General features: G+C 42.7%; 1 protein-coding gene and 1 long non-coding RNA gene across 3 annotated transcripts; one reads left to right on the top strand and one right to left on the bottom strand.

Moving 5' to 3' along the window:
• Positions 1-1,455: 1,455 nt before the first annotated feature.
• LOC145651401 (uncharacterized) lies at positions 1,456-3,116 on the top strand. The gene is made up of 3 exons (XR_014117344.1): positions 1,456-1,532; positions 1,836-2,071; positions 2,982-3,116. It is a non-coding gene; the product is annotated as an uncharacterized LOC145651401 (long non-coding RNA).
• adgra1a (adhesion G protein-coupled receptor A1a) lies at positions 2,241-16,514 on the bottom strand. 2 transcript variants are annotated; one of them, XM_035533247.2, is made up of 7 exons: positions 16,208-16,514; positions 15,500-15,707; positions 8,203-8,330; positions 7,524-7,647; positions 6,773-6,924; positions 6,175-6,270; positions 2,241-5,766 (listed from the first exon to the last, which is right to left on the bottom strand). In XM_035533247.2, the coding sequence occupies exons 2-7, from the start codon at positions 15,500-15,502 to the stop codon at positions 4,323-4,325; spliced, it is 1,947 nt and encodes a 648-aa protein (XP_035389140.1). In that variant the 5' UTR covers positions 15,503-15,707; positions 16,208-16,514; the 3' UTR covers positions 2,241-4,322. The 2 variants fall into 2 exon arrangements, with proteins under 2 accessions (XP_035389140.1, XP_081554394.1); XM_081698268.1 differs by lacking the exons at positions 7,524-7,647; positions 8,203-8,330.
• Positions 16,515-25,352: the final 8,838 nt, after the last annotated feature.

Here is a 25,352-nt window from a genome sequence, read left to right as displayed (position 1 = left end):
CTTGCTCAAATGAGCACGGTATTTAGCTTTAAGTAAAAGGGAACATGAGACCTTGAGAACTGAGAAACTAAGAATGTACACTAACTTTGCACCTAGCAGAGCCCAGAACTACAGTACTGTCCGAAAGAACTTTCTGTGACATGGGTGCCCAGCTTTTCCATGTATGACTAATTAAAATATTTCATATGTTAAGTATTAACACATGATCATTGAAGTATTACTGAAAAATGGTAAAGATATACAGTCTCCATTCTGCAGCAACTTTAAATATTCACATACATAGTACTTTATACTATGTATATGCTATTGAAATTCTGTATCTCTCACAACATGTTGTCTGGGCCATACTACTAGAAAGGACGGTCCAAGCTGAGTGTTATCCTCCATCACTCAGTGTAACTCTTAATTACAAGATGTCAGCAAAGAAAAGACTAACGGACAGCAGAAGAACTGACTGATTTATTAGGTGATTGATTTTATGCAGTCAGTGCCAAACCACTGAGAGCCAACGTGTGCCTACCACAAAGGGAAAGGAAATTGTACAGGCTTTTATGGAACTGAAATAGGTTGAGCTTGCAGTAGAGCTGGCTGTGGACTACTTCTGCCCTATCAGCTGATCAGCCTATGGTGTGCGAGAAGGGGTGAGGGAGCTTATTCAATCAGAAAGGATTATAGTGAACTTTATTTGTATGGCACAAGGTTCACAAAGTGCTTTACAGATTGCTGTAAAAATATAAAATAGGATTTTTAAAAATGAGACTAATGTGGGACTAATAAATTATTAATTGCATGCTGAACAGATAGGTCTTTGGAATGTCCCACTTATGACATTACCGACCTGTTTTATCTGAGAAATGGTGATTGTTGGCATTCACGCTTTTCTTTCTTTGCTCGCCAATAATGTCAAAATCAAACTTTATTTATATAGAGCTTTTTACAACTGTCCAAGTCCAAGCCCCCATGTGCCTATGCAAAGCATTCTCATAAATAGTCCTTTGAATCTTTAAATTAGTAATAGCTCATTTGGATGGGGTTACACCATTTCTGGAGGTGTGGTGGATTTAAAAAAAAAAACTGGAAACTGCCACAATATATTAAACTGAGTTCGTCTTTAACTTTCAGGAGGTTCAGTATCTAAGGTCTACATTTATTGCTTATTACAGGTATTATTTGTTTATGTATTTAAATGGACACTTTACAACACTGGTGGAGGAGTAATAACACTTGTGGTAAAACTGCTGTCTATGACCCATTAAGGCAGAGACTGTCTATTCCCAGCAATTTATGCCTGCAATTCACCCTGTGACACCAATGCCTAAATAAGCTGTTGACCGGTTCAGTGGGAAGCTGTTTGGTCAGAGAGGCTGCTGGCATGGACCAGCAGATGGCAGCCAGGAGCCTTAGCAGCCCCTGACGTGATACAAAGTGAAAGCTCTCATCTCCATGGAGCATTTCAGCGACAGCACCCAGTGCTGGCTCAGTGAAGGCGATCTACTTTTGCTTTACAAAAGGCACGTGAATTAATCATGTGGGTAAGTAGATTTCTGTGTTTTGGTTATCAGAGTGACAAGTGGAAAAAGCCCTCCTGTACCTGCCTTTTTCCCACTGATTTGCGCTAACTCTTTCCATCATAAGCTTATTTAAAAACTACTTTTTTTGCGACCCCGCAAGTGTTGGTGCATTGATTTATTATTTATTACTGATCTGAGAGCCTTCATCCATAGGGTTCCCTGAGCTAAAATAAATAAATAGATGGCGGGGGCTTGGAGTGGAATCCCAGCTCGTAAGAGCTGTTCTTCATCCGTTCTTCATCCTCTTGATTCCTGCTGTGCCAGGCCGGGTCCTCGACAACAGAATGCATAAGAGGGATCAGCTGCCGCATGGTGGGCACTGATTGTATAAACAAGCGCCCGAGAGCCGCGGTCCCCGTACACTGACGGCTGGGACTCTACCAGGCGCCACTAGCACACGGCTGAACACGACGCTCAGTCTCAGCTCGGCGCTACAGCCAAGGCTGCGACGGCCTTGATGCGACTGTCCAAAGGACAGCGCCGATCAAAGGAAAGCGCAGGTGAACAAGCGGTCTGATATGAAAAAAAAGGTGTTGTTTAAAGAAAGCCCATCACGTCAGGGGTTGAATCCCCGCATCCCGGGGAGTAAGTATAGTAGCAAGTATAGTCAGCTCCAGTCCAGTGCTACAGATGTACGAAGAGGAAAAAGGGAACAGAAAGAGATGAACGTGGTGATAAAATACATTTATTTAAAACGGCAAATGTATAAAAGAAACGATGACTGACTGGCTTTGGATTAGGTCACAGCACAAATCACATGTACTGTACAAAGATCAATGCAGTGCTATCAAAAAGAGGTGGGTATACATACAGCACGTCACATGAACCAAATAAGGGCAGACAGATTTCATTTCCTTTCCATAAACAAAAGTCAAGATGAAGATGAAATTCAGCTGTAGCCTTAAAAGGCAGGGCTCGGGCATTTTAAATGTGGGGCATGTGTGCATAAGACAACTCTGAGCCATTCCTGTTTTCTTTTTAGTGACACAGTGTGATATAAGATAAATAAGTCTTAACTGCATGCATTTATGTTTTGTTTTTGTATTTTTTAAATTTATTTTTAATTTTTTTGCGTGGCTTCACATGGAAAAAGAAAATGCAACATGATCCCTGAGCTCACAAAGAGACACAACAGGTCTAAAACAGAAACGAGGGATATTCCAAATCTGCAGCAGGAACCCAAGGCTGACATGTCACCATTGTCATCCATATCAATTATGTGGCACAGTCTCTTTAAAAAGAATGCTAAAACAGATGCTATCCCTCGGGATTAATGTGCTGTTTCTTGGGTGACAGATTGCAATTATACACCAGACATGAGCTCACGAATGTGTATCTATTGGCATATTCCCTCCAACCACGTGGCTGATCTTTTTTTCTTTTCTTTTCTTTTTTTTTTGTTCACTGCAGGTATCACACTTTAATTTCAGGCAACACATTAGGTCCCGAAGCATCCGGCATTATTCTGACAGCTCAGGAGAGTTGGGAGCTGACACGGGTAAATGCTACAGTAGAAAATGTCAGAAATGTTGGAAACTAAGTCATTGATAATGTAGTGCCTGTGGACAGCTGTTATGTTAAAAGTGGTTAGCAGAGACTACCAAACCTTTTTGGAGAGTAGATGTTCTAAAATAAGGATGTGAAAACATTACCTTTCAGCTTCTGCTTCTTAGTGACTGTTTACAGTTTGTTGAGCATTACTTCCCTCTACATATACACGTTTATTGTATAATCGCTTGAAGGATTCAGTGCAGCATGAAACTCTAGATCTAGATGCATAACTGACAGACTCAATAAGGCCATTGATTTGGGTTGATGTGCACCTTGCCCGAAACAGGAAAACACTAGATGTGCATATCATATGCAGCTCATAATGCATGCTGGTTGGGATAGCTGTGTTCATTATATATCACCATTGTAAAGACAGAAGACATTTGTTGTTTATCTGGCTTTTTTGGCTAACGATGAAAAAAGCAATTTAATGGTGATGTATCATCTTCATAGTCAAATATAGCCAGGGATCAAACTACAGTGCAGATTATTTATGGTAAGTTCTGGCAAATCTAAATCATGATGTGACCTATGACAGCTATGGGGATTTCATTTTTATCAGCTCTGCATTTTCTCAGTGAGGAATCACAGTTTCTTTTCATTTGTGAGAATACAAATTTTTTTTTTTTGTGCTGGTGTGATCGATGTGGGCACAAAAATAAATTCTTCAGAAATCATCAGTGGGGTATATACACAAGATCACGCATGTATGTTAACACATGCACATATGTAAGTATGTATATAAACACATGCACTCACACAAAACTCCACTCACACTGAATTAATTGCACATTATGTAACCATAGCCAAGAACATCTACATGTACAAAAATCATCTGGCTTTCAATATTAATTAAAAAAAAAAAATTCAGATAAGGTTCACACAATTTTTATCTGTGTGCATCTTGGGATAATTTAAAATGGCAGTATAAGAAGAAATGAGCTTAACAGAAAGACTACATTTAGGTAGAGTGCAAGTAAGGGTGTACTAAGCAAATTATAGTGAAATGAGCTTTATAATACTATGAAGTTCTATTTAGTGGGAAAGTGAAGATTTGGAGAGAGCACAGATGAGAGTCACAGCCGAACGACTACACAGTAGTTTAGTTCAGAGGTCAGAGATCAGAGGGCCTTCAGGTACCATCCCTGGGACTACACAGTAGTTTAGCTTGGGGAAGAAGCAGGTTGCTCACTCACAGGGCTACACAGTGGTTTCATTCTTCCATGGCCCAGTTCGAATGTTACCTGTCGCGTCAGGGCTGAGGGCATAGTCCTCATGCACACTGCCGCTGCGGCTGAGGGTCCCTCTACGGCTGAGGTTGCCTTTCCTGCAGAGTGTGGACTGTGAGCTAGGCAGGGCACCCCGCGGAGGGGGAATGTCCAAGTGCAGCAGCGCATCCTCCTCCTTCTTGGACGTTTTGGCGGGGCTCTCCACCTGGCAAGCGCTGGTAAAGGGATCCGTTGTGGTGCAGCAGAAGCTAGAGAAAGGGTCTGCCTTGGTGCACAACATGTGCCTGTGGCAGGTGTGCACATCGCGGCAAGCGGGCTGGCCGTCCAGGTTCACGCTGTGGCAGGAGATGGAGTCGTGCAAGCTGTGCGAGGCCAGGGGGCTGGGACTGGGGCCGTGCAGCTGGTTGTCTGGGTGGAGGCTGTGGCATGACAGTTGGCTGTCCCGGTGCGAGGCCTGGCAGGCGAGGGGGTTCTCCAAGGGCACACTGTGAGGGCTGTCCAGGTGTGAGCTGTGCACACTGCCATCCACGCTGGTCGAGGCCACGTGGTAGGTATAGTCCCTGAGGCAGGGGCGCGGCCGGTTGAAGGAGCGCGACTTAGTTCTGTTCTTCAGGCAGCTCTGCAGAGGCAGTGTGGGGCGGGGCAGCTCATCGGGGAGGGACTGTGGGCAGGAGGGGCAGCCCAGCATGGGGGAAGAGCTGCGCAGGGCGGCACAGCAGGTGTTGGTGTGGTTCTGCGCGGAGGGCAAGCAACCCAGCTTACAGTGGGGCACGGGGGCATGGAGGTGGGAGGATAGCAGGGGTTGGCAGGGTGGCTTTGCCTGACAATGGATCTGAGTCCTGCTGTGGGAGGGGGAGCGGCTCTGGATATCGGCAGGTGGAGCAGCACCGCCTGCTGCCTCTCCGTTCACGTCCAATTTAGGTTTGGCCGGACAGCAGGCCCACCAGCGGTGCCATACGTCGTCCCGTTTGGCACAGTGCTGGATGAGCAGGAAGAGCCCCAGCGTGACGGAGAACGCCCCGTACAGGCAGCTGAAAATCATATCCAAGAAGTGGCCCAGTGACACAGCCAGTGCCCCGAAGGCCCATGTGGCAAGGAAGAGGAAGAGAGTGAAAGTGGTGGCCCGCAGCTGGGCCTTGAACGAGTGCTCGTTGGCCAGCATGGAAGCAGCGAGGGCCGGGCAGCAGACGTGCTCGCTGGGCTCGCGGGACTCACGGCTCGCCGCGCTGCAGGGGCCTGTCTCGGCCACGGCCAGCCGCCGCTGCTCCTCCGTCATGGCCTTCAGCTCATACTTGCGCTCTGGATGCTGCTTCAGCTGCACAAACGTGCACAGCAGATAGACGCACAGGACCAGGACTAAGAAGGCAACGGGGCCATAGAAGCCTCCCAGACTGGGCTCCCATGCCATCCAGCAACTGTGGCAGAGAGAGAGAGAGAGAGAGAGTGAACATCTCAGTCAACAGTGTCATTACTGCTCTACTTCAATAAATCACAGGCCACATGGTAATTTGTATTATTAATTTAGAGTTGTCTTTTGGAATCAATGATGCTTGCGTGAACTCATTTGCTGCCTCACTACGAACTCCAAGTAACCCATTATCACTGATGAATGCAAGACAAGCGAACATGGCTGCTGATTTCAAAGAACACTAAAACCGCAGGTTTTGGGTGGCGCATTATCTGCAAGCAGCAGTTCCCACTATTTTAGCATGCCAGTCATGTTAGTTATTTTGACCAAAACACTCAAATGACCAATGGAGACAGAGAGGCAGAAACTGAGGGCATGAGAAAGCCTAAGGTTGCGATCTGTTGGCAGTGCTTACTAAGGGGCATCATCTCTGCTGCCATAGTTCTCCAAGCTAATAGCAGCTGTGACACCCACTATGATGAGGGGGACCCCAACACTGACCAGATAAAATCTGAAAAACAGGACACAAAGCATAGGATCTGAGACCATATGTTAACAATACAGACATTTCCCAGATATGGGTGGACAGGGGCAGGAAGTTGTTGTTTTTTTTCTTATCATCACTAAAATTGATTTGTCACTGAAAACTGGCCTGCTACAATGAGTGACAGCCCACAGAACCCAGCATCACTATGACACCTACTGCTGTTGCCCTGGTAACTGCCTGTCACACCAGCTTTGTCTTCTTTTGTTCCTTTAATATCTTCCAGTACTCTGTTTAAAGTCACCCTTTCTCCATTATTATTCATTCATCAGGGCAACCACTTTTACTGGCTAAATGATCAGCCCTGAGAAATTATACAGTGCAACTGAAACTTAGAAATATTTCACAGTGATTATTTGTAATGTGGTATAGCAACCTTTCTTTTTTATTCAACAGACTACATTATTACTATTAATGGTGAATAGGTCAGCTGTCACTCATGAGGCACCACCGTGAGTTCTACATTTACCTGAATATGGTAGCTTTGGAGTGGGGCCGTGTGGGAGGATCCCTGACCTGAGGCGGGGGTGGAGCCTTGGAGACTTCCTTATAAATATTCCTGGCAGTGAACATCAGCCAAAGCAGGGTGGAAAGAGATGAGTAGTGCAAGACGATGCCAACCTGAAAGCAGAACACGTAATCGGTGAACTGCACCACGGGCCAGTCTGTGAGCGTCAGGCAGCTTAGCTGAGAGGGCAGTGCACTGCAGTGGCTGGGTAGCCTTCCTCAGACTGCCGGGCCGCGCAGGAGAGGTCCTCTAAAGGCGCAGCACTGCAGACCGCTCAGGTGGCCGTGCACACACAAGCTCGGGTATGTCACATGCTTTAATAGGGCCACTGAGGCCTGATTTAAAAACAGTTTTAAACAAAAAGGTCAAAATGAGCTGAGGGACTTGCTGTTGTTAACGAGACAAATGTACATAATTAGCGCACAGCTAACAAACACGACTGATTCGATTAGTTGGATTCACTGCACTGCGTGGCCAACAGCCCATGTTAAAGTACACACACTTGCAATGCAGAAACGGCATCCCTAATGCATGAGCCTAATCTCAGCACAAGCAGCTCAGCCAGTTTGGGGCTCTTTGTTTGATAAACAGCTCCTAAGTCAATACCAGAGTCAAAGAGGCTATATGTTAGCGACTCCAATCTTGAGACACGGCACGGTAAGTGCACTTCAGGGGGGAAGCGTAGAGCCGGATACCCTGGGCGGGGACTCACCACTTGACAGACAACGGGGTACTCGATCTGGTTGATGCCTCCCGCAAACACCCCGAACGTCATGGCTGTGTGGAAGAGGAAGTTCAGGAGCACGTGCCATCCTTTCTTGCTGATTCGGATTACGCTTCACCCGGAGACAGACATGGAAGAGTAAACAAAACGTTTTACTGCCACCTTCCAGCTTTCCAGGAACAATGCCATGACCAAAGCGGGTTCATAGCCCTGGAGGAAAAGAGTCTCTCAGACGGGGCCGCTGGGCTCTGGCATGGCAGACGTGGCCCTGCTCTTTTCAGTGTGGAAGTAGGACCCCTCTCCATGCAGCACATGTTGCTCACTGGGCTCAGCTGTGACAGCCAAGGCAATGAAACTATAAGCATTAGCACTCTGACTCAAGAGGATGCTGCACCGTGACAGTGTGATTGGAAAACAATGTCCCCACTGAGGCTGTCATCAGTAGGGGCCTATGAGGGAAAGGCTGTGCTCATGTCAAGCAGACGTTAAGAAAATGTGCAGCCATTTGAAAAACAAAGACTAGAGTCTAAACAAAAGAAAGAAAAACTTGAAATGACCATGGGGGGGGGGGGGGGGGGTAGTTAATCTCAATTTTTTTAAAGTATAGTTTAGGGCTGACCTTACAATTAAAGGGTTATGAGATACATCAACGTACAGCAATGCATACCTGTGGTGTATAATGTATGTCAAAATTGATATCAGCAGGCAGAGCAACATAACGGCTGTGCACGCATACACAACCGGGTGCAGGTAGTCCCCTGGATATGGAGGGAAGGATAGGGCCCTCCTTAAATCCTGCAAAACAACACAAAAGTGGTGGAGGAATCTTAAGTCTTTTAAAAATAGAAAACTATATATATTTACAGAAAAGAAGTATGTCGCACTGTGATAGATCTGTAGTGACAGAGAGAAAGCAGGTGGTAGAGTGAGAGATGTTCAGAGAGAGAGCGAGAGAGGGAAGGAGAAACAGAGCAGTAGAGAGAGTGTTTTTTGTCCGCACAAGACAAAGACTTTACCCCCACGCATATCATCCTCTCCCTTGTGTGTCTGTTTTATCGCCCAGCCTGAAGAACCAGCTTCATTGTGTAACTAGGAAACTCAAAGCCCTCTCACATCCTGCATCTCTCTCTACATCTCACCCTCTCTTTTTTCTCTCACTCCATATACACTCTCCAAACAGCACAACAACAGTGTTGTGAAATCTTGACAGTCTCTTCGGAGTGTCTCAGTAATAAACCTCCAGCCCACAGGCCACACCTCTTACCCTTGCACGGTGGATTCTGTGCACATGGTGACTCATCCACATGCAAAGGAGAGGCACCCAGAAAGCAGGGCTACCGGACAGGGATTACCCATGTCAAAATTACTGGAGCAGTTTTTGAGAAGGAACTACATTACTGGGCCTTAATTACACTTTTAACTACCCGAATGTCCAAATAAATCACAGGGACTCAACGGGACGGGAGGCATGTACCTCTGGAGGGTGGGTTGTTTGTGGGGAATCACAGCTCACCTCAGCTGAAAGGTGCAGTGGTCGGTGTATAAGCCTTTTCAAGGACTAGGATGGATTAGGATGTTCTGGCATGAATGATGTGCAGGGATTGTCAAGAGAAGGCAAGCTGAGTGCAAACAGCAAGGTAGCTTACAGCAAACCCACAGACTGGAGTTAACAGCAGAACTAGTCACATGCTTTAAACCTCAGAGGAGGTCAGAGCAACGTGCCGCCTTATTATGTCCACCATCTACCAAAGCTGCAATACCTTATTAACAGGTTCTCACCACTTTATTTAGTTAGAATATTATTTGCTCATAACACATTGGGAAAAAATATATATGGGGTACATGAGCAGACATAAACTAAGAGGACATAAACTAATGAACGATTAGCCCATGACTGAGTTGCTCAGGTATGATCCTCGTAGCTGAACACAGTAATGACTCATGTGTTCATTAATGGGGAAAGTACTGTAGGTATATAATATGCATGAAATACAGTTTTCTTTCCCATCATGATTATAGCAAATGTGTGTGTGTGTGTGTGTGTGTGTGTGTGTGTGTGTGTGTGTGTGTGTGTGTGTGAAGAGTGGCAGAGAATTGCTGTGTAGAGTTAAAATATCAAAGCATGGGAAATGAGGTTGTGAAAGAAAGGCCTTTGAAGAACTGCTCATCATAACTGCAACACTAAAAAATACTTCAACTACTTATAGTGGGACATGTCCTAAATATTATTTGAAGTTCTATCTACTGGTCTAGTATTGTAGTTTTTTGCAGTGGTGTGAAAAGAATCATCATGCTCAACTCAGCAATATTTTACTCATTAGATAATTCATTTTGATTATATACTAAAAATAGAATGGCAGGGTAATTTGCTGCAGGAAATATTTATTTGGAGACAATATTTATGTGAAAAAAAAACCCAATCTAAAAAAAGATTTCACGGTTTACATGTTTGAGCCTTGAAACCAAATATGAATGCGGTCTGCCATTATCTGGTATAGATTTTAATTGCAGTTACAAGTTTATAAGCAATCTCAAACACATTTATGTTGACTTTGAGATTTTGTCTTTTTTATAACAATGCTGATTCATAATGCATGTGACCAGTCACTGGGGAAAGTCACTGGGTCAAGTCCATGCAAGTGAGGCAAAATTGAAACTTTGTTTCAGCTGGGAACTTGGTCATGAAGGAAAACAGTCAGGTCTGCTGCTCTTAGTCCAATACCAGTCCAGACCATAAAAAAAGGCCTCAAAACAGGATTTTTACTATGTGACTGCAATATTCTTTATATCACTGTGTGTATAAATTTAAAGTGAATAAGTCATTGGTCTAGGTGATTTCAAAAAACAAAGATATGCTACCTTCCAAAGATTGCTAAGAATTGTTTCTACAAAAAGCAATTTGATTTCTTTCTTCACTGCCACTGTTTCACAGCACATGCAGGTTCATTTCTCCATTTTCAGAGGCATTAGAAATCTATCAAACCTCATTGATTCAGGTCTTGATAAGATTTGCATTTTTAGATCCCACTCTGAAAGATCTACTCACCTGGAGTCAACGTGGACACTGACCGGTGTCGACATACAGTGCGGACATTCCACATTACGGAATGACCCACTATTTGTAACTGGAGTAACTGATTTGTTTAACTATATACGTGCAAATCTTCTGGCGAAGTATCAACATAAACCCGCAGTTGTGCAGAATACAGATTTATATCATTTAATGTAGTGCTGGGTAGAGTAAAGCTTAGGGAAATGAATTAGGCCAGCGTAAAAGCCCTTGCGAAATCAGGTCAAAGTATTGCCTGCTCAGTGCCGAGTGCTCAAAGATGCATTAGCACTGGGGGAGAGACAGCCGTACTGGCTCTGCGGTGGAAATCGGCCTGCCTGGCTGCTCAGATGTGCTTCCTCTGGCTCAGTCTGCACTCCCAGCCAATCAGCACACAAGCAGCAGAAAAGTTCAATGCACAAAGGGTGAAGGCAGAGATGATGCTGTGTGGGGCTCAGGCCACGGACACACATGGAGAAAGAAGGTCAGCACTCAGGAAAGTCAGTTAGCATTCTGGGCAGTAACCCTCTTTCTGTTCCAGGAGTCTACTTCTCCAAGTAAAACTGCAGAGCAGCTAGAGCTACAGATGAGTATGGGACAGGTAAACGAGCCGAAATGCAGCTGATCTGTTTTTAGGTCACTGATAAGGTTGCAGTAGGCACTAAAATCAACTGCATAGGGGAAAAAAAAACAAAAAAAAAACTAAGAAGTTGCTGGATTGACCTCTCCCCATACAGCAAATTCTGAAACTTTTAACCCATAAAATATTTTAATATTAGATTAGAAGCCTCATTTGAATTGTTCTTAAGTAAGATGACATAATGTCTATAGAAGAATATGATGAATAGATGTAAGTCTAAAAGAATAATTTACGATGAAGCTGAAAGCATCATATAAATCGCATAAGGTAAGTAAAATAAGAAGCTCTTCTAGCCAATACAGTCACCCTCTGATGAAGTGTAATATGGCAAGCAATGCATGGTGAATCTGAACCAAATATTGATTTAGAACATATCTAATGCTGTGAACGTAACTTGGCTTTATCATATTTGCAGCAGATCCAAAATGAGAGGATGCCAAACGCAGGGACATGAATCACATCCAGTCTCATCAACCACCTTAGCTTAATCTGGTAATATAGTGGTGAGCTTCCATGTGTAATAACACGCACCAACTCTCACGCGTATTAGGCAGCAAATGTTCTTATCATGCCCTTCCGTGAGCGTCAGTGAGAATGCTGAATTCAGAGATGAATCTTGGTCAATTAGTGTGCTCCAGTGAGCGAAGGTCATTTGCAAACAGAAAATGATGACCTATATTTGTTTCAAGCAATACTGATAAAGATAGAAACACACGTGTAAACATTTTCCCTCTCTCACACACATGCACACATCCATAAAGGGACTGGTTATTACAATCAGGTTCTTGTCTTTTATGCACTTTTAAGGTTCATCCTATATAACAACCAACCTCTGATTTTTACCACAAATGCTTCCTTATCATCATCTTGCACCAAAAATTGCTAATGAAGCTTACCGTTTGGCATACAATTGTTGATTGCAGTGCACAGTCACATTTGCATTTGCCCAAATACATACATGGATAGTGATTCGTAAAATCCTTTAATATATGCATACTGTAAAATATGCATATTCTTTCAGAGCTGAAAGATGCTGATTATGAACCTTCATGGTCAGAATCTGTAATAATTATTCTTGAACCTACAGTGTTTAATACAAAGCACAGAGAAATGCACTGGTGTATATGATTAAAATAAATATCTCCATTATATGCTGAAGGTGCTAAATATTGTATAATGAAAAGCAATTTAGTTACAGAATATGAGTAGTTAAATAATGATTATCGTTATGTAGACTTTGTGGTGGTTTTCTAATATTATTCATGCTGATACTCTAAAACACTCCTTCCACTAGGTACAGTACTGTAATCACAATGCTCCACATCTCTCATAGGAACTGTGTATGCTTACTACAGCTACTTAAATAATACTACTTGAAACTGCTTAAATGGATAGCTACTTAAATTTTAAAGATTTCCCATAACTTACATTGATAGGGTCAGTGGTTAAGGTGCTTGACTTGTAATTGGAAGGTTGCAAGTTCAAGACCCACTACTGTCTCTCTTGGGCCTCCAAGCAAGGCTCTTAACCCTCAATTATTCAAGTTGCATTCATTCATACTTGTAAGTAGCTTTGGATATAAGTCAGTTAAATAATTTTCAGTTTCTTAAAAGTAACCAATGGTAAGAATTTTATTATTGAACAACTACTGTGCTCTCTGTCAATCCAAAATGTTAATAAATGCTCAAACATGAATATTTAAGAAAGTAAACGTGAGGTTTTGGCTTTCTTAGGAGAATATCTATGTGTGCAGAATTATTGGGCAACTATTAGTGTGCAGAATTATTATCCAACTATATGAAAAACAGAAATTTTCCAGTCAAACACTTGTTTTCATCTGTTAAAGTGAGAATAATAAACAAACTACTCAATATTTACAAATAAACATTTCTGACATTAAAAAAATAAATAAAATCAGTGACCAAAATAGCCTCCCTTCTTTTCATAAGTCTTCCATTCATGGAGTCTGTCACTTTCTTAATCTGTTAAGGATCAACTTTTTGTGCAGCAGCAAACACAGCCTGCCCACTGTTCAGAGCTGTACGGTTTCCTTAACTGTAAATCTCCTGTTTAAGGGTCCACAAGTTCTCAGTAGGGTTTAGGTCAGGTGAGGAAGGGGGCCATGTCATTATTCTTTCATCTTTAAGGCCTTTAAAGTACTTCAATGCATAAGATGGAGCATCGTCCTGCATGAAAATCACGGTCTTCTTGAACGATGCAGACTTTTTCCTGTACCTCTGCTTGAAGAAAGTGTCTTCTAAAAACTAGCAGTAGGTTTGGGAGTTGATTTTGAGTCCATCTTCAACCCCAAAAGGTCCAACTAGCTCATCTTTAATAATACCAGTCCATAGCAGTACCCCACCTCCACCTTGCTGGCATCTCAGTCGAAGTGGAGCTCTGTGCCTGTTACTGATTCAGCCACAGGCCCATCCATCTGGTCCGTCGAGAGTCACTCTGGTCTCATCAGTCCATAAAGCTATTGAAAAACTCTGTCTTCAGATATTTCTTGGCCCATTCTTGACATTTTATCTTATGTGTCTTGTTCAGTGATGGCTGGGTTTCAGCCTCCCTTACCTTGGCCATGTCTTTGAGTACTGAACACCTTGCGCACTCCAGGTAGGTGGCAGCTCTGGAATATGACAGCAGTGGAGGATAATTGGTTCCCTGGTCACGTTTGATTCTTCTCAAATCTTTGGTAGTTAATTAGCATCTTCTTTTTTTTCTTGTGACCCTCTTGACTATTTGCAACAAAACGTTTGATGGTTCTGTGATCACACCCCAATGTCTTAGCAATTTTAAGAGTGCTGCATCCTTCTGAAAGACTTTTTAAAATCTTTGACTTTTCAGAGTTAGTTAAATCTCTTTTTTTGGCCCATTTTGCCTGAGGAAAAGAAGCTGCCTAATAATTATGCACAGCTTGATATAGGGTGTTGATCTCCTTAGGCCACACCCTCCCTCATTACACAAACACACATCACACGATATACTTAAATCCAATAGGAATTCAAGTTCATACAGCTTGGAGTTGGAAAACATGCATAAAAATGATATGATCAAAATGCTCTCTTGCCTAATAATTGCGCACACAGTGTATTGCGGTCCGCCAAACGGATAGTCAGTTATATTCTCATCTCTGTCCATGGTGCTTAAACATGCACGGCCTTAATGGCCCTCTCCATGGTGCTGACGGGGCTCTGTATCAGTAGCTGTAATCTCGTGTCTTCGTCGTGCCCGACTGAAGAACAGGAGCGAGCGGTTAGGCAGAATGCCGAACCACAGGAAACTGCTCGAGCAGGGGCTACGGCATACTGCAAGTAATGGCAAGTTGCACATGAGGCACGATGATGGCCACATCAAGAGCGATGAGCCCGCGGACCAAGGCACAGGCGTCGGTGACTAAAGCGAAAATACTGAAGGTGTAGCAGGTCCGTGATAACAGTTGATATAAACTTAATTTGCCGGAAAGAAAACAGGCTGAAGCTAACCGCAAAAGTAGTGGACCGTTTAACTTTTCGAAATTCCCAAAGCTTTTTAAAACCCTTTACTCTACACTATCAGAATAATTCATAAGCACCAGACTATAAATAATGATTAATGAGGCCACCGAAGGTCATTACCTTATTTTTCTAATTCCCGCGTAAACTCCCCGTGTCTGACTCACGTTTCACACTAGGAAACAGCTGAAAGGATAATCAAGGCCACGCACACGCACATTATCTGACAGCGACTATTGATATTCAGCGCACGCTTTCTCTTGCTTCCAGAGTCACCGGTGCGGTTGCCCTCCACGTAAAACGCTTCTCTGTTTCATGGATTCCCATCTTCAAGATGGGATGAAAAACACAAAACCCTTCCCGTGGACTGCTTATTATGTCGTGAACTGAATTACTTCAACAATACATCAGTGGAATATTGAATAAGCGTCCCGCGCCGCAACAAATGGATTCCCCTCCGACGCTCGGGAATACAGCGATAGCCCATGGTGGAACGCCATGGTGAGAGATCAACTTGTGTTTCATTTTTTCTATAGCCAAAGATCAATGTCGGTGTCTAGTGTAAAAAATTATTTTACTGAAAATTCACAAATCGATATTTAATTAAGAGTAGTCTCGCGTTCAAAGTTTTAACTGCTAAATACTAGGACGTTCATTTGTTTCCTCTGCACTTTTAATTTTATTGCAATGAAATAGCAAAAGCTACAAAACTTTCTCGATTAAAAGGCTCACCACCTTTCACGTTAGAATCAGGAACAACAAGGCATCGCCGTTCACTCACCATCAGTCCTGCAAAGTTCGGTCCAGTTTTAGTGCAATGTTGTCAGCGACGTACCACAGGCATTTAGGAAGCATCCGTATGACCAATGGCCCTCGTGCACACGTGGAGCAATAGCATTCCAGCAGGCTTTGCAGGAGTCATTCCCTAGTGCAAAGCGCGCGCGAGGGCGCTACGATGGGCTGCGCACTACACCCAGGGCCCGGTGCATCTGTGCATGTATAGAAAGAAAATAGAATCCATTCAAGTGAACGGTTCGAGGAAGGTTTCTAAGCCAATCAACAATCAGTGAAGATAGTCATTTTAGTTACAGTCTAAAAGAGCGGATTCACGCGATGGCCGTAACATAGTCTAAAAACTGGTAACCCTGTAGGAGCAATTTTAAAGGAAGAGTAGGTATAGGGGGAAAGACAGAAGTGACGTTCTCATGACGCAAAGAGGCGTAAAATCGGTGGATTAAACGTATGGTGCCGAAAATTAAAATACTATAAAATCATTTACAGCGCCTTCATTTTTAGTTGTTGTAGCGGTGAGTCTGTCGAAACGAAGGCAACACCCCAAAGCTTACACTACATAGGCTACACAACAACCGCTTGCGCTGCCAACTGAAAAGTGTTTTTATTTAGCTTTCTAAAATGCCAGTGCTTCCTCATATGATGGACATCCGTGTGCCAGCAAGGACCGCAAAACGTTCATTCTACGTAATCTTACCTAATTTGTCGAAAGCAACTGGTGTGGAAAGGTTTCTTTACGCTCCATCATCGATGATATTTGATGAGAATAGACACAAGTAAAATAACTCCGTCCCTCTGGAAGACGAAAAAGAAGGCTCATGACATTTATCATTAGGGACGCGCTCCAGGTCGTTTGGTAGACAAACCACAAAACATCCAGGGCCAAATTCCTGGGAGATATGCTGTCTCCTTCAGAAGGCGATTGATAAGTTTCCACTTCAGCGTGGGCTCTACCAAACGGCGAGAGAGTGTGTGCGAACTGAGAGCAGTTCGACGTGTCTGAAGGGCTGTGGAGCGCACTGGGTAAAGGCTCCCTACTGCAGAGGTGGAAATGGTTCTTACCGTCTGTGCTCCAGGGCATATCATCGCTGCAGCGCTGATTTAAAGAGACAGCCGAATCAGGAGTTTTCTCTCCACACTACTATTGTTTAAAGGCTGTGGTTAAAATAGGTCTTATTTCACAGCCTCCCCCAGATTCACTCTTCGATGTGTGTGTGTGTGTGTGTGTGTGTGTGTGTGTGTGTGTGTGTGTGTGTGTGTGAGAGAGAGAGAGAGAGAGAGAGAGAGTGAGTGAGTGTATGTGAGCGAATCAGAACAAATTGCTTACAAATTTCAATAGAAATGTAGGGTACGAATCACAAAAATTCTGTAAACATACCAACCACAGGAGACAAAGTAGTTTACATTCTCACAGCATGCTCACACAGAGGGTGATATCACTTAATTATCCAACAAGGAGGTCATATATTTGTATTAAAAGCATTAGGCGCCTCCACTTCTTCAATAAACCATGCAGGTGCCCAAGGAATTAAAAGGATAAAATCGCCATATGCCTGCAGAATAATCGGCATTTCCCATTTCCCATGATCTCTTAATATTAGTGCTTAACTAATAATAGAGGGCTATGGACTGGGCATGCTAGCCTCCTGGCCTCATACATGCTGTATGAAAGCATGCAAGTACATGGTCTTTTCTTGTACCTGCTTTTTTCTCCACTGTGGCAAGTTTGAAAACATTTTGTGGTGCAGTGTGTGTTGCATGAATACTCACTTATTTACTTACATGTTTTATCAGGTGTAATACAGCTGTGGTTTTAGTCCACATTTTTGGAGGCACTTTTACTATTTATTTATTTGTTTGTCTGTTTATTTATTTGATATGACTCTTTATATTGAGTGAAAGTACAATTCCATTCAGTATGGATATATTAGCATGCAAATTGAAATTTTAAAAATGTGATTGCCCTGGAGAATGGGGAAAGGTCCCTGATCCAGTTGTTGTAAGCTAGTCAAGCATAATTAAACCCTGCAACTTGGTTTCCATGCCAACTGATCTACCACTTCCTTGTTTCAAAGTGAGGCTAGATGAGAGGATTCCTTGAAAATTAAATCAAAAATGCATTTCATTACATTAGGTAAAGATTAAATTAACTGATCACTCAGTTTCTAAGGGGCAACTTACAACAAATTGCTTACATTTGGTAAAATTATCACTTATTGGATACATGCCAAGAGGGATACAGTACAGGCAAATATTGGATTAAAAGACTACAGCCAGGACACAGAGCCGAGCATCGCAAAACAGATCATACCCTTACTAAGAAACTGACCAAAGGCATGAATTGACAGCTCCTGAAGAGATGTTGCAACAAGATTCCTTCATGCCAATCTGGCATTCTAGGTGGAAAATAGGTGTTGTTAGTACTTTATACTTTGCTGATGTCATTGCCAATAAAGCAGATAAATACTGGTTACTAAATAAAAGGGTTCCCACGCTTTTTATTTGAACAATTTACTCAATAAAGACATACCATTGTAAATGCCACTGATAAATAGTCATTTATTTATAATATTAATTTAAAAGTTTACAAAATCACATTTTAGGTGCTTTTCATTCAGAAACAGGTAATTCCAAAGAACTCACACAATCTTTTTATCGAACAGTATGTTTATCACACTTTTAGTAACACTCCGCAAATGCTAGGGTGACTGTGTGACTGTTTCAGATTTTCCTGACTAGAGCATCCTGATTTCAGGTGTTCCATATCTGGCAATAATGTAGGCATATGACATAAGCAATGTGAGAGATGATTTATCAAACTACCTCAATAATTGCTTGAACTGAACAAAGACAAATCTTACAATGCACAATTGAAAGAATTAGAAATGAAAACAGTGAATGATTCTGAGAAAAGGAACATTTAAGTGACAATTTTCTTCTAGTGTGCCTAGCTGCAGGTTTACTGAACACCTGCATCAGTCTCAGGATATGGCTTATCTTGAAAATTACACAGCAAAATCTCCAGTGTTACCAACTACTGTGCTCAGTTAAGTCCAACTGGACACAGTCAAAAATTAATAGGAGTTAATACAGCACTGGGAGATTTTGTTGTGTATTCTTGGCTGGTATGGAGCCTCACAAACAAAGCTTCTGAGGAAGTAACTTACAGCCTAAAGGCTTAACAAGGCTTAGCAGGGGCCTAATTGACCCAGGAAAGCAGGAAAAAGTTGGAATCTTGGGTCTGCTTCTCTGTGCAGCATCTGCAAAAGCAGATATCCACCACAGAATGCAAGCTAAGCATGTCAGCGGCTACGTTACCTCCTGGAGCTGAATGGGTAAGTGCTGGTCTGGTGCTGTTCTAGAGCACCGCGGAGCGCTCAGACTGCCGGGCATGCCCATTATTATTCAGATGTGCTAATCATAGCAGCTCTCTGGCTCAGTTTGACATAATGTGGGGTGCAAGCTCTAAAAGGCTGATGACACTAAATAGCTTCAGAAAGGCCTATGAAAGGGATCAAAATAATTGGATCAGGATAAAAATGTGTGTGTCTCTCACTGCTGTGCAGGGGCTACCCTCTAATGGATGTGCTAGGTTAGAGCCAAAAGACTAAGGCCGCCTCAGCTTGCTGGACTACATACTCCACTGAGTATCCACTGAGCCTCATGAGGACTGAAGTGTCAGTGGCAATAAAGCAGGCCATCAAATGTGACAAATTGTCATCATCGCTAATCAGAGAGGTAGCCACAGCAAAATGTGTGTGTTTTTTGTTTAAAGGGTGTAGAGAGCTTAGCAATAGCTAACTGACTAGTCAAAATAGAGGATGACCGAATCATGATTCCAGCCAGGAAAACAAATGATAAACACTATCAATAACACTATCCAGGGTGTAGTCATACACATGCCGTGGGCGATCATAAAAATAGCACAACAGCATGACCTCTGTTGCTTTACAACAGGATACTGGTAATTGCCAAGAACAAAATGGCCAGATTCCAAAAAGAAAGAGAAAAGAAATGAATAGGTTGATCGTGGACTCGTAAGGTCAGAAATGGCATTATTATCAACAGACAAAAGACAAAATGAGAGAAATGTGGAAGAAAACATAGTGCTCATGATCCCAAGCATCCCATCTCATCTCATCTATGAGCCATGGTGCCATTGTCTGGAACACGGAGGTGGTGTCTGACAGTCAGAAACCTACAGAAGCAGCTTAATCAACTAAACGGTTTACTTCCTAAAGACAAACTAAAGGCAAAATAATCCGGAAATAAGCAGGAATGGAAAATGGCTGCATTACAGAGCTGGCAGAGCTTCACCAGGGATGGGACCTAGCATCTGCTGATGTCTCTGGGCTGCAGATTTTAGGCAGCCATCAACTGCAAAGCATTTGCATCCAAGTAGCAAACATGACACTTCTATTTAATATTAACTCCAGTCATTCCTTATAATTTTATATATATCATATATAAAAATGGCTTTTTTACTGTTATGTAAAACGGTAACTTGCACTTTGATTCCATGGATTGATTTCAAATTTAACATGCTGTCTAAAGTCTCTGTAAAGTTACATGTATGTATAAGCATGGTCTGCCTTATGAGCATTACAGGCTTATTAAATCAGTTTATAAAATGCTAAATTAATTTTATCTAGCCATGAATGGGTGCACCTGCACTGTTTATCTGGAGCATATGCATGTTTTGGACAGGTTGCTGTAACAGGGTTATGGATTAGGAAAAAATGTTCAGTGCTGAAGTGCTTGCCAGAGCTGCTAACGCAGTTGGCAGCCAGTGACAGCAGGGATCAGCTCATGGTGCCATTGGACAATGAAACTATATTTGGCAAAAAGTTTGCTGAAGCAGCATAACAGGTTGCCTGTGATTGCTGGCTCCAGCACTGTGGGACTACATGAAGATTTGCCATGGAAATTTGGTTCAGTGACTCTCTGGGATAAATAGTGCTTTCAGACTTAATGGAGGTGTGATGCCGGTCATCCAGCTCAAAGGGCACAAAAGACGATTCTAAACAATAAAGGGAAAAGCACACACGCCAAACCAGCAAACCTACCAGCAAGGGAGCATATGCTGTCACAGTGGCAGAGCGAAACAGTGATGTCACACGGAGGAGCAGGATGATGTCACTTAGGGGAGTGAGTCATAGCTATGATCATGCTCTCTCTGCTGAGTCGTTGTGGCACCCAGGTTTTGCCTGCCAGTTCTATAGCTCTGTTACCATAGTAACAAGCCACCTCACCACCACAAGTTCAAACAACAGGTCAACACGAGTTTCAGCTGGTACAGAGGTTACGACATGCGTAAAGGAGCGACATCAAATGCAGGAGATCAGACAGATCTTTGGAAGGAATTTTCTGTGTATGGAAGGCTCATATCTGGATTATGGGCATTAACTGTGTATGAGTAACATGGAGATGCAGCAACACACCAACACAAGCACATTCACCATTACACAAATACCATTAATATTACAGTTCACTAACAACTAACAAAATCAGAAAAAAACATGTTTCTAGTTAATGTCTAGCCCTAAATGCACAAATGGATAAATTGGTAATCTCTGATTAGCTCTAACGCAGTTGACCATATCTATAACGAGGATCACAACAAAACATCCATTGAAAGCCAGCAGCAGTCTTGTTTAAATGTAGACCTAACCCTTTTTCCCTATTTCACCCAGACTGTAGTTTTGCACACCACCTTGCTTAAAGCTTTTTTCTTCAGAAATACAGATAATGGTTTCGCTTTTCAATATTAGTCTCCATGGCAAATCACAAGATGAGTCCATTTCAAACAGGCCCTTTACAATGGGAACAGATTTGTACATTTTGTAAGTAAATATGTGCTTTCAAGCTTATTACATTTTTAAATTGTACATATTACATATACAATTCTAATATATATATATATATATAAAATTAAACAATGAATAATAAGGGTTCCTGAAATTCATCTTAAGTGTATTATGAGTGCAGCTTCATATTAAAATGAATAAACAAAGGAAAAAATGAAAAATGAAGAGTGTAGTTGTGGCAGTTTAGTGTGGCACATTCAACATAGCAGCATGTGGACTGTGTAAATATTCACTCTCAGAATTCATTCTCAAAATTTGGTCTTGGTCAGAAAGAGAGTGAGAGAGAGAAAGATTGTGTGTGTGAGAGAGAGAGAGAGAGAGAGAGAGAGAAAGGTGTGTGTGTGTGCGAGAGAGAGAGAGAGAGAGAGAAAGATTGTGTGTGTATGAGAGAGAGTGAGAGAGAGAGAAAGATTGTGTATGTGTGTGAGAGAGAGAGAGAGAGAGAGAGAGAAAGATGTGTGTGTGAGAGAGAGAGAGTGAGAGAGAAAGATGTGTGTGTGAGAGAGAGAGAGTGTGAGAGAGAGAAAGATTGTGTATGTGTGTGAGAGAGAGAGAGAGAGAGAGAGAGAGAGAGAGAGAGGGAGAGAGAGAAAGAAAGGTGTGTGTGTGTGTGAGAGAGAGAGAGAGAGAGAGAGAAAGAGATATGTGTGAGTGTGTGTGTGTGTGTGTGAGAGAGAGAGAGAGAGAGAGAGAGAGAGAGAGAGAGAGAGAGAGAGAGAGAGAAAGATGTGTGTGTGTGTGTGTGTGAGAGAGAGCAACAGAAGCCATACACCTCAATGCATGTATTGGTATTGGCAGCTAAATGCACTGATAGCTATGCATGGTTTCATCTAATCGTGTAGTGGGACTGATGGTGAGTGAGAGAAACGGCAGCAGAGGAAATCATAAAACTGACAAGAATGAAGAGTAACGGAGAAATGCCACCACTAATATAAGCGACGCGCCTGCACTGTCCTCGCTACCCTAACACGCACGCTGACGTCCGCCCTGATCTCAAATAGAATTTCTTTCTCTCTGTGTGTGTTATAACCTTTAGCTGTGGTCAGTTCAGTAACTGCTGCTAACTCAGATTAGAAGTATTCGTGAATGAGACAAACGTGTAGACTGTGGTGTGCTTAGAAAATCCTCTGTGAGAGAGGTGAACATTGCACTGGTCATTAACGTCTTTTAGAACGCTGTCTACACTTCACCAACCAACAGTATCAAATTCAATCTATCGATTTGCACTGAAGCTTGTTAACCAATTAACCTGAGTTACTGTGGGGTGGGCGTTAGCTGCACCAGTGATGCCGCTCCCGTCCTTCAAACCGCAATATCACTGAGGGTAAAACGGGCAAGCCATTGGACAGATATTAACCAAACATAAAACATAATTGCTTTCATCATGAGCAATATATTTAGGAACTGCTGGTATTTGCATAGTGTAGTCCCAACATGTGTTTGTATTAGTGAGGAGTCTATTTAGTTATGTGTGGGAGAGCATAACAGCTTGCTTTATTAGTTCCTGTATATTTATGAGCTTTGAGTTATTTGTTGTTTTTTTAATGGTAGCGCTAGACAGACAATAGTTGCATAATTATTGAGCAGCTGTTGCTGTTGCTAGCAGATTCTTGTCCTCCAGCAGCGCTGGACTAAGATCTTTTGAAGCCCTAGACTATGGAAAACTTGGGGCCCCCTTACAATGAAGACTTTATATAGACATTATAAAAACAATTACAGCATAATGGATGAAGCAATAAAATAGGAAGCCTACGGTGATGCAACAGGAAAACAAATAAACAAACAAAATTAATAGGTACACAGGCTGAACAGGACCAGAAGCTTGCAAATGGTTGCTCAAAATGACAGTTGCAGGACCTCTTCTGAAATGCATGGTTAATTTAGGAGTTTTATATATTATCTCATAAGGGCTTGTTTCTCTTACTATAGCTTTCCTTTGTGCACCTCGCTCTTAAATTTCCTATCATCATTTAATACATATTGATACCTTTTCTGATGAAAAGCTAAACAAAAAACCTAATATTAAACAAACATAAAATTTTATCACACGTTACCTCATGAGATGGCATGATTATGGTTGAAGTAAATGCCAAAGAGTGATTCTGTATGATTTTTTATTCAAGGCCCCTTATGCTCTTGAGGTCTTAGGCTTTTACAGTTAATATGGCCATATTTGCCAGTTTGGGATCCAGTGACAAGTTCATAATAATGCCACAGGACATGTATATTTAGCTGGCAATTTCATAGTGTATGTGTTTTCAGATGGTAGTTTGATATGCAGTTTATATTGCAATTTTAAAAAATCTGTATATAAATGCATTTGTTCATGAAGATACCAGTGAGAATCACTATATGTAAAGATGGTTTCAGGAATGCAGCATATTCTGTTATCATAGTAAGATTTTATCAGTTAAAACTGCATGCTTGACTGATTATCAAAATTAAGTCTGTAATGATTTACATTTTCCCCCTTGTTTTATAGCTCTTTATTTTATAAACTGTAATGCAGGGCTCAGATTAGCAGTGCTGGAATGATGGCTGAACCAGAATGAATTTACACTTCCACATAAGCAAACAGTGAGCTTGTGCATGTGTGAGCACCAGAATACACATATGCATATGCTCATGCTCACACTCACTCTCACACACACACACTCACTCACTCACTCTCTTTCTCTCTCTCTCTCTCTCTCTCTCTCTCTCTCTCTCTCTCTCTCTCTCTCTCTCTCTCTCTCTCACACACACACAAACTGAGAACTCTGGATAGATTTCCTGTCCGTCTTCTGATGGGGATCTTGTTGGTCAAGAGCAATCACTAGAACCCAAACGGGAATGCAAGCAGTTCAGAGGCTGTGTTGGGAGCCTGCAGCTCAGATCTGCTAATTAAATTAGTCTCAACCTCGGAGCATGCACCGAGGCAGAGATGGAGCATTAGTTATTATATCTCGATGTTTCCCTCCACCTCCGTCTCAGCTCTTTTAATTGGAAAAGGGAGAAAGTGGGGGGGAGAACTGGGAGAACATTATGATTTGTAGCACAGCTCTCGAGCTCGTAGCAGGAGGGACCGGCACTACCATATACAGTGGGTGCAATCACCACAAACATCCTCTTCAGCTGGGAAATGGCCCAGCTCCCCCTCCGTTAGGTCACACAGCGAAGCATGGAGGGCACGCTGCATTACCAACCTCACACCGCATTCACGGCATCCTACTGAGCCAGCTGCAGGGCTGCACTGAATGCTGCAAGCACACGCTGATGGTCAGCTGCAAACAGCGAGCTGGACATCCCTGTTCACTGTATGCTGCGCATGAAAACTGCCATGACAAGTTCCCTCCGCGGGCCCAGCACGCAGTTAAAGGGAACCCACGGTCAACATCGATCAACAGTCGTGCCAAAGAGATTGGCGAGCACATGTTCCCCCACAACCCTCGGGCTGCATCCACCGGCCCTCCCTGCATTTGATGCTCTTGCTATTGGGGAAAAAAAGAAAAGAATAACGCAACCCTGCAAGCTGTCACAAATTAACATCCGCATTAGCAAGATGTTGCCTGTGCTTCTCCAAAAATAACAATGGCGAGTCATTTGTTGACGGTGTAAGCTTATGGCTGCGCTCACACAGGAGATAAATGTTGCCGAAATCCGATCTCTTCCTCCATATGTAACAAAGTAGTCATTTGGACGGTAGAGTGACCTGCAAAAGCCACACTGAACCTGTCATTTCTAATTCCAATGTGGGCCACTTTCTTCTTATACGCCGCAATGCGACTTAGTCTGAATAGCCAGATCGGAATTCAGGAGACTTTTACGTCGGTCCAACTGGACATACTCTCACGCTGACGGGGAGGAAAGATAACAACGAGGGAGGATTTCCAGACAGGAAATTTCCAGGCAGGGTAGCCAGACAACAAACCTGTCGCACTCCATTTTTATCCCTGTTGTCTATAGCAGCAGGCATCCAATCGTAACTATAGGGAC

Source organism: Electrophorus electricus, chromosome 15 (assembly GCF_041902795.1).
Source record: "Electrophorus electricus isolate QZ-2024a chromosome 15, ASM4190279v1, whole genome shotgun sequence".
In the NCBI taxonomy this organism is placed as follows: Eukaryota; Metazoa; Chordata; class Actinopteri; order Gymnotiformes; family Gymnotidae; genus Electrophorus; species Electrophorus electricus.
The sequence above is the reverse complement of the archived record's forward strand: the minus strand, read 5'-3'. Positions and strand labels throughout refer to the sequence as shown.

Excerpts from the sequence above, each read along its gene's own strand:
- adgra1a (XM_035533247.2), bottom strand. Across the intron at positions 7,648-8,202 it reads ACATACATTATACACCACAG|CGTAATCCGAATCAGCAAGA; the intron begins GTATGCATTGCT and ends CTCCGGGTGAAG. Across the intron at positions 6,271-6,772 it reads TCCAAAGCTACCATATTCAG|ATTTTATCTGGTCAGTGTTG; the intron begins GTAAATGTAGAA and ends CCTGTTTTTCAG.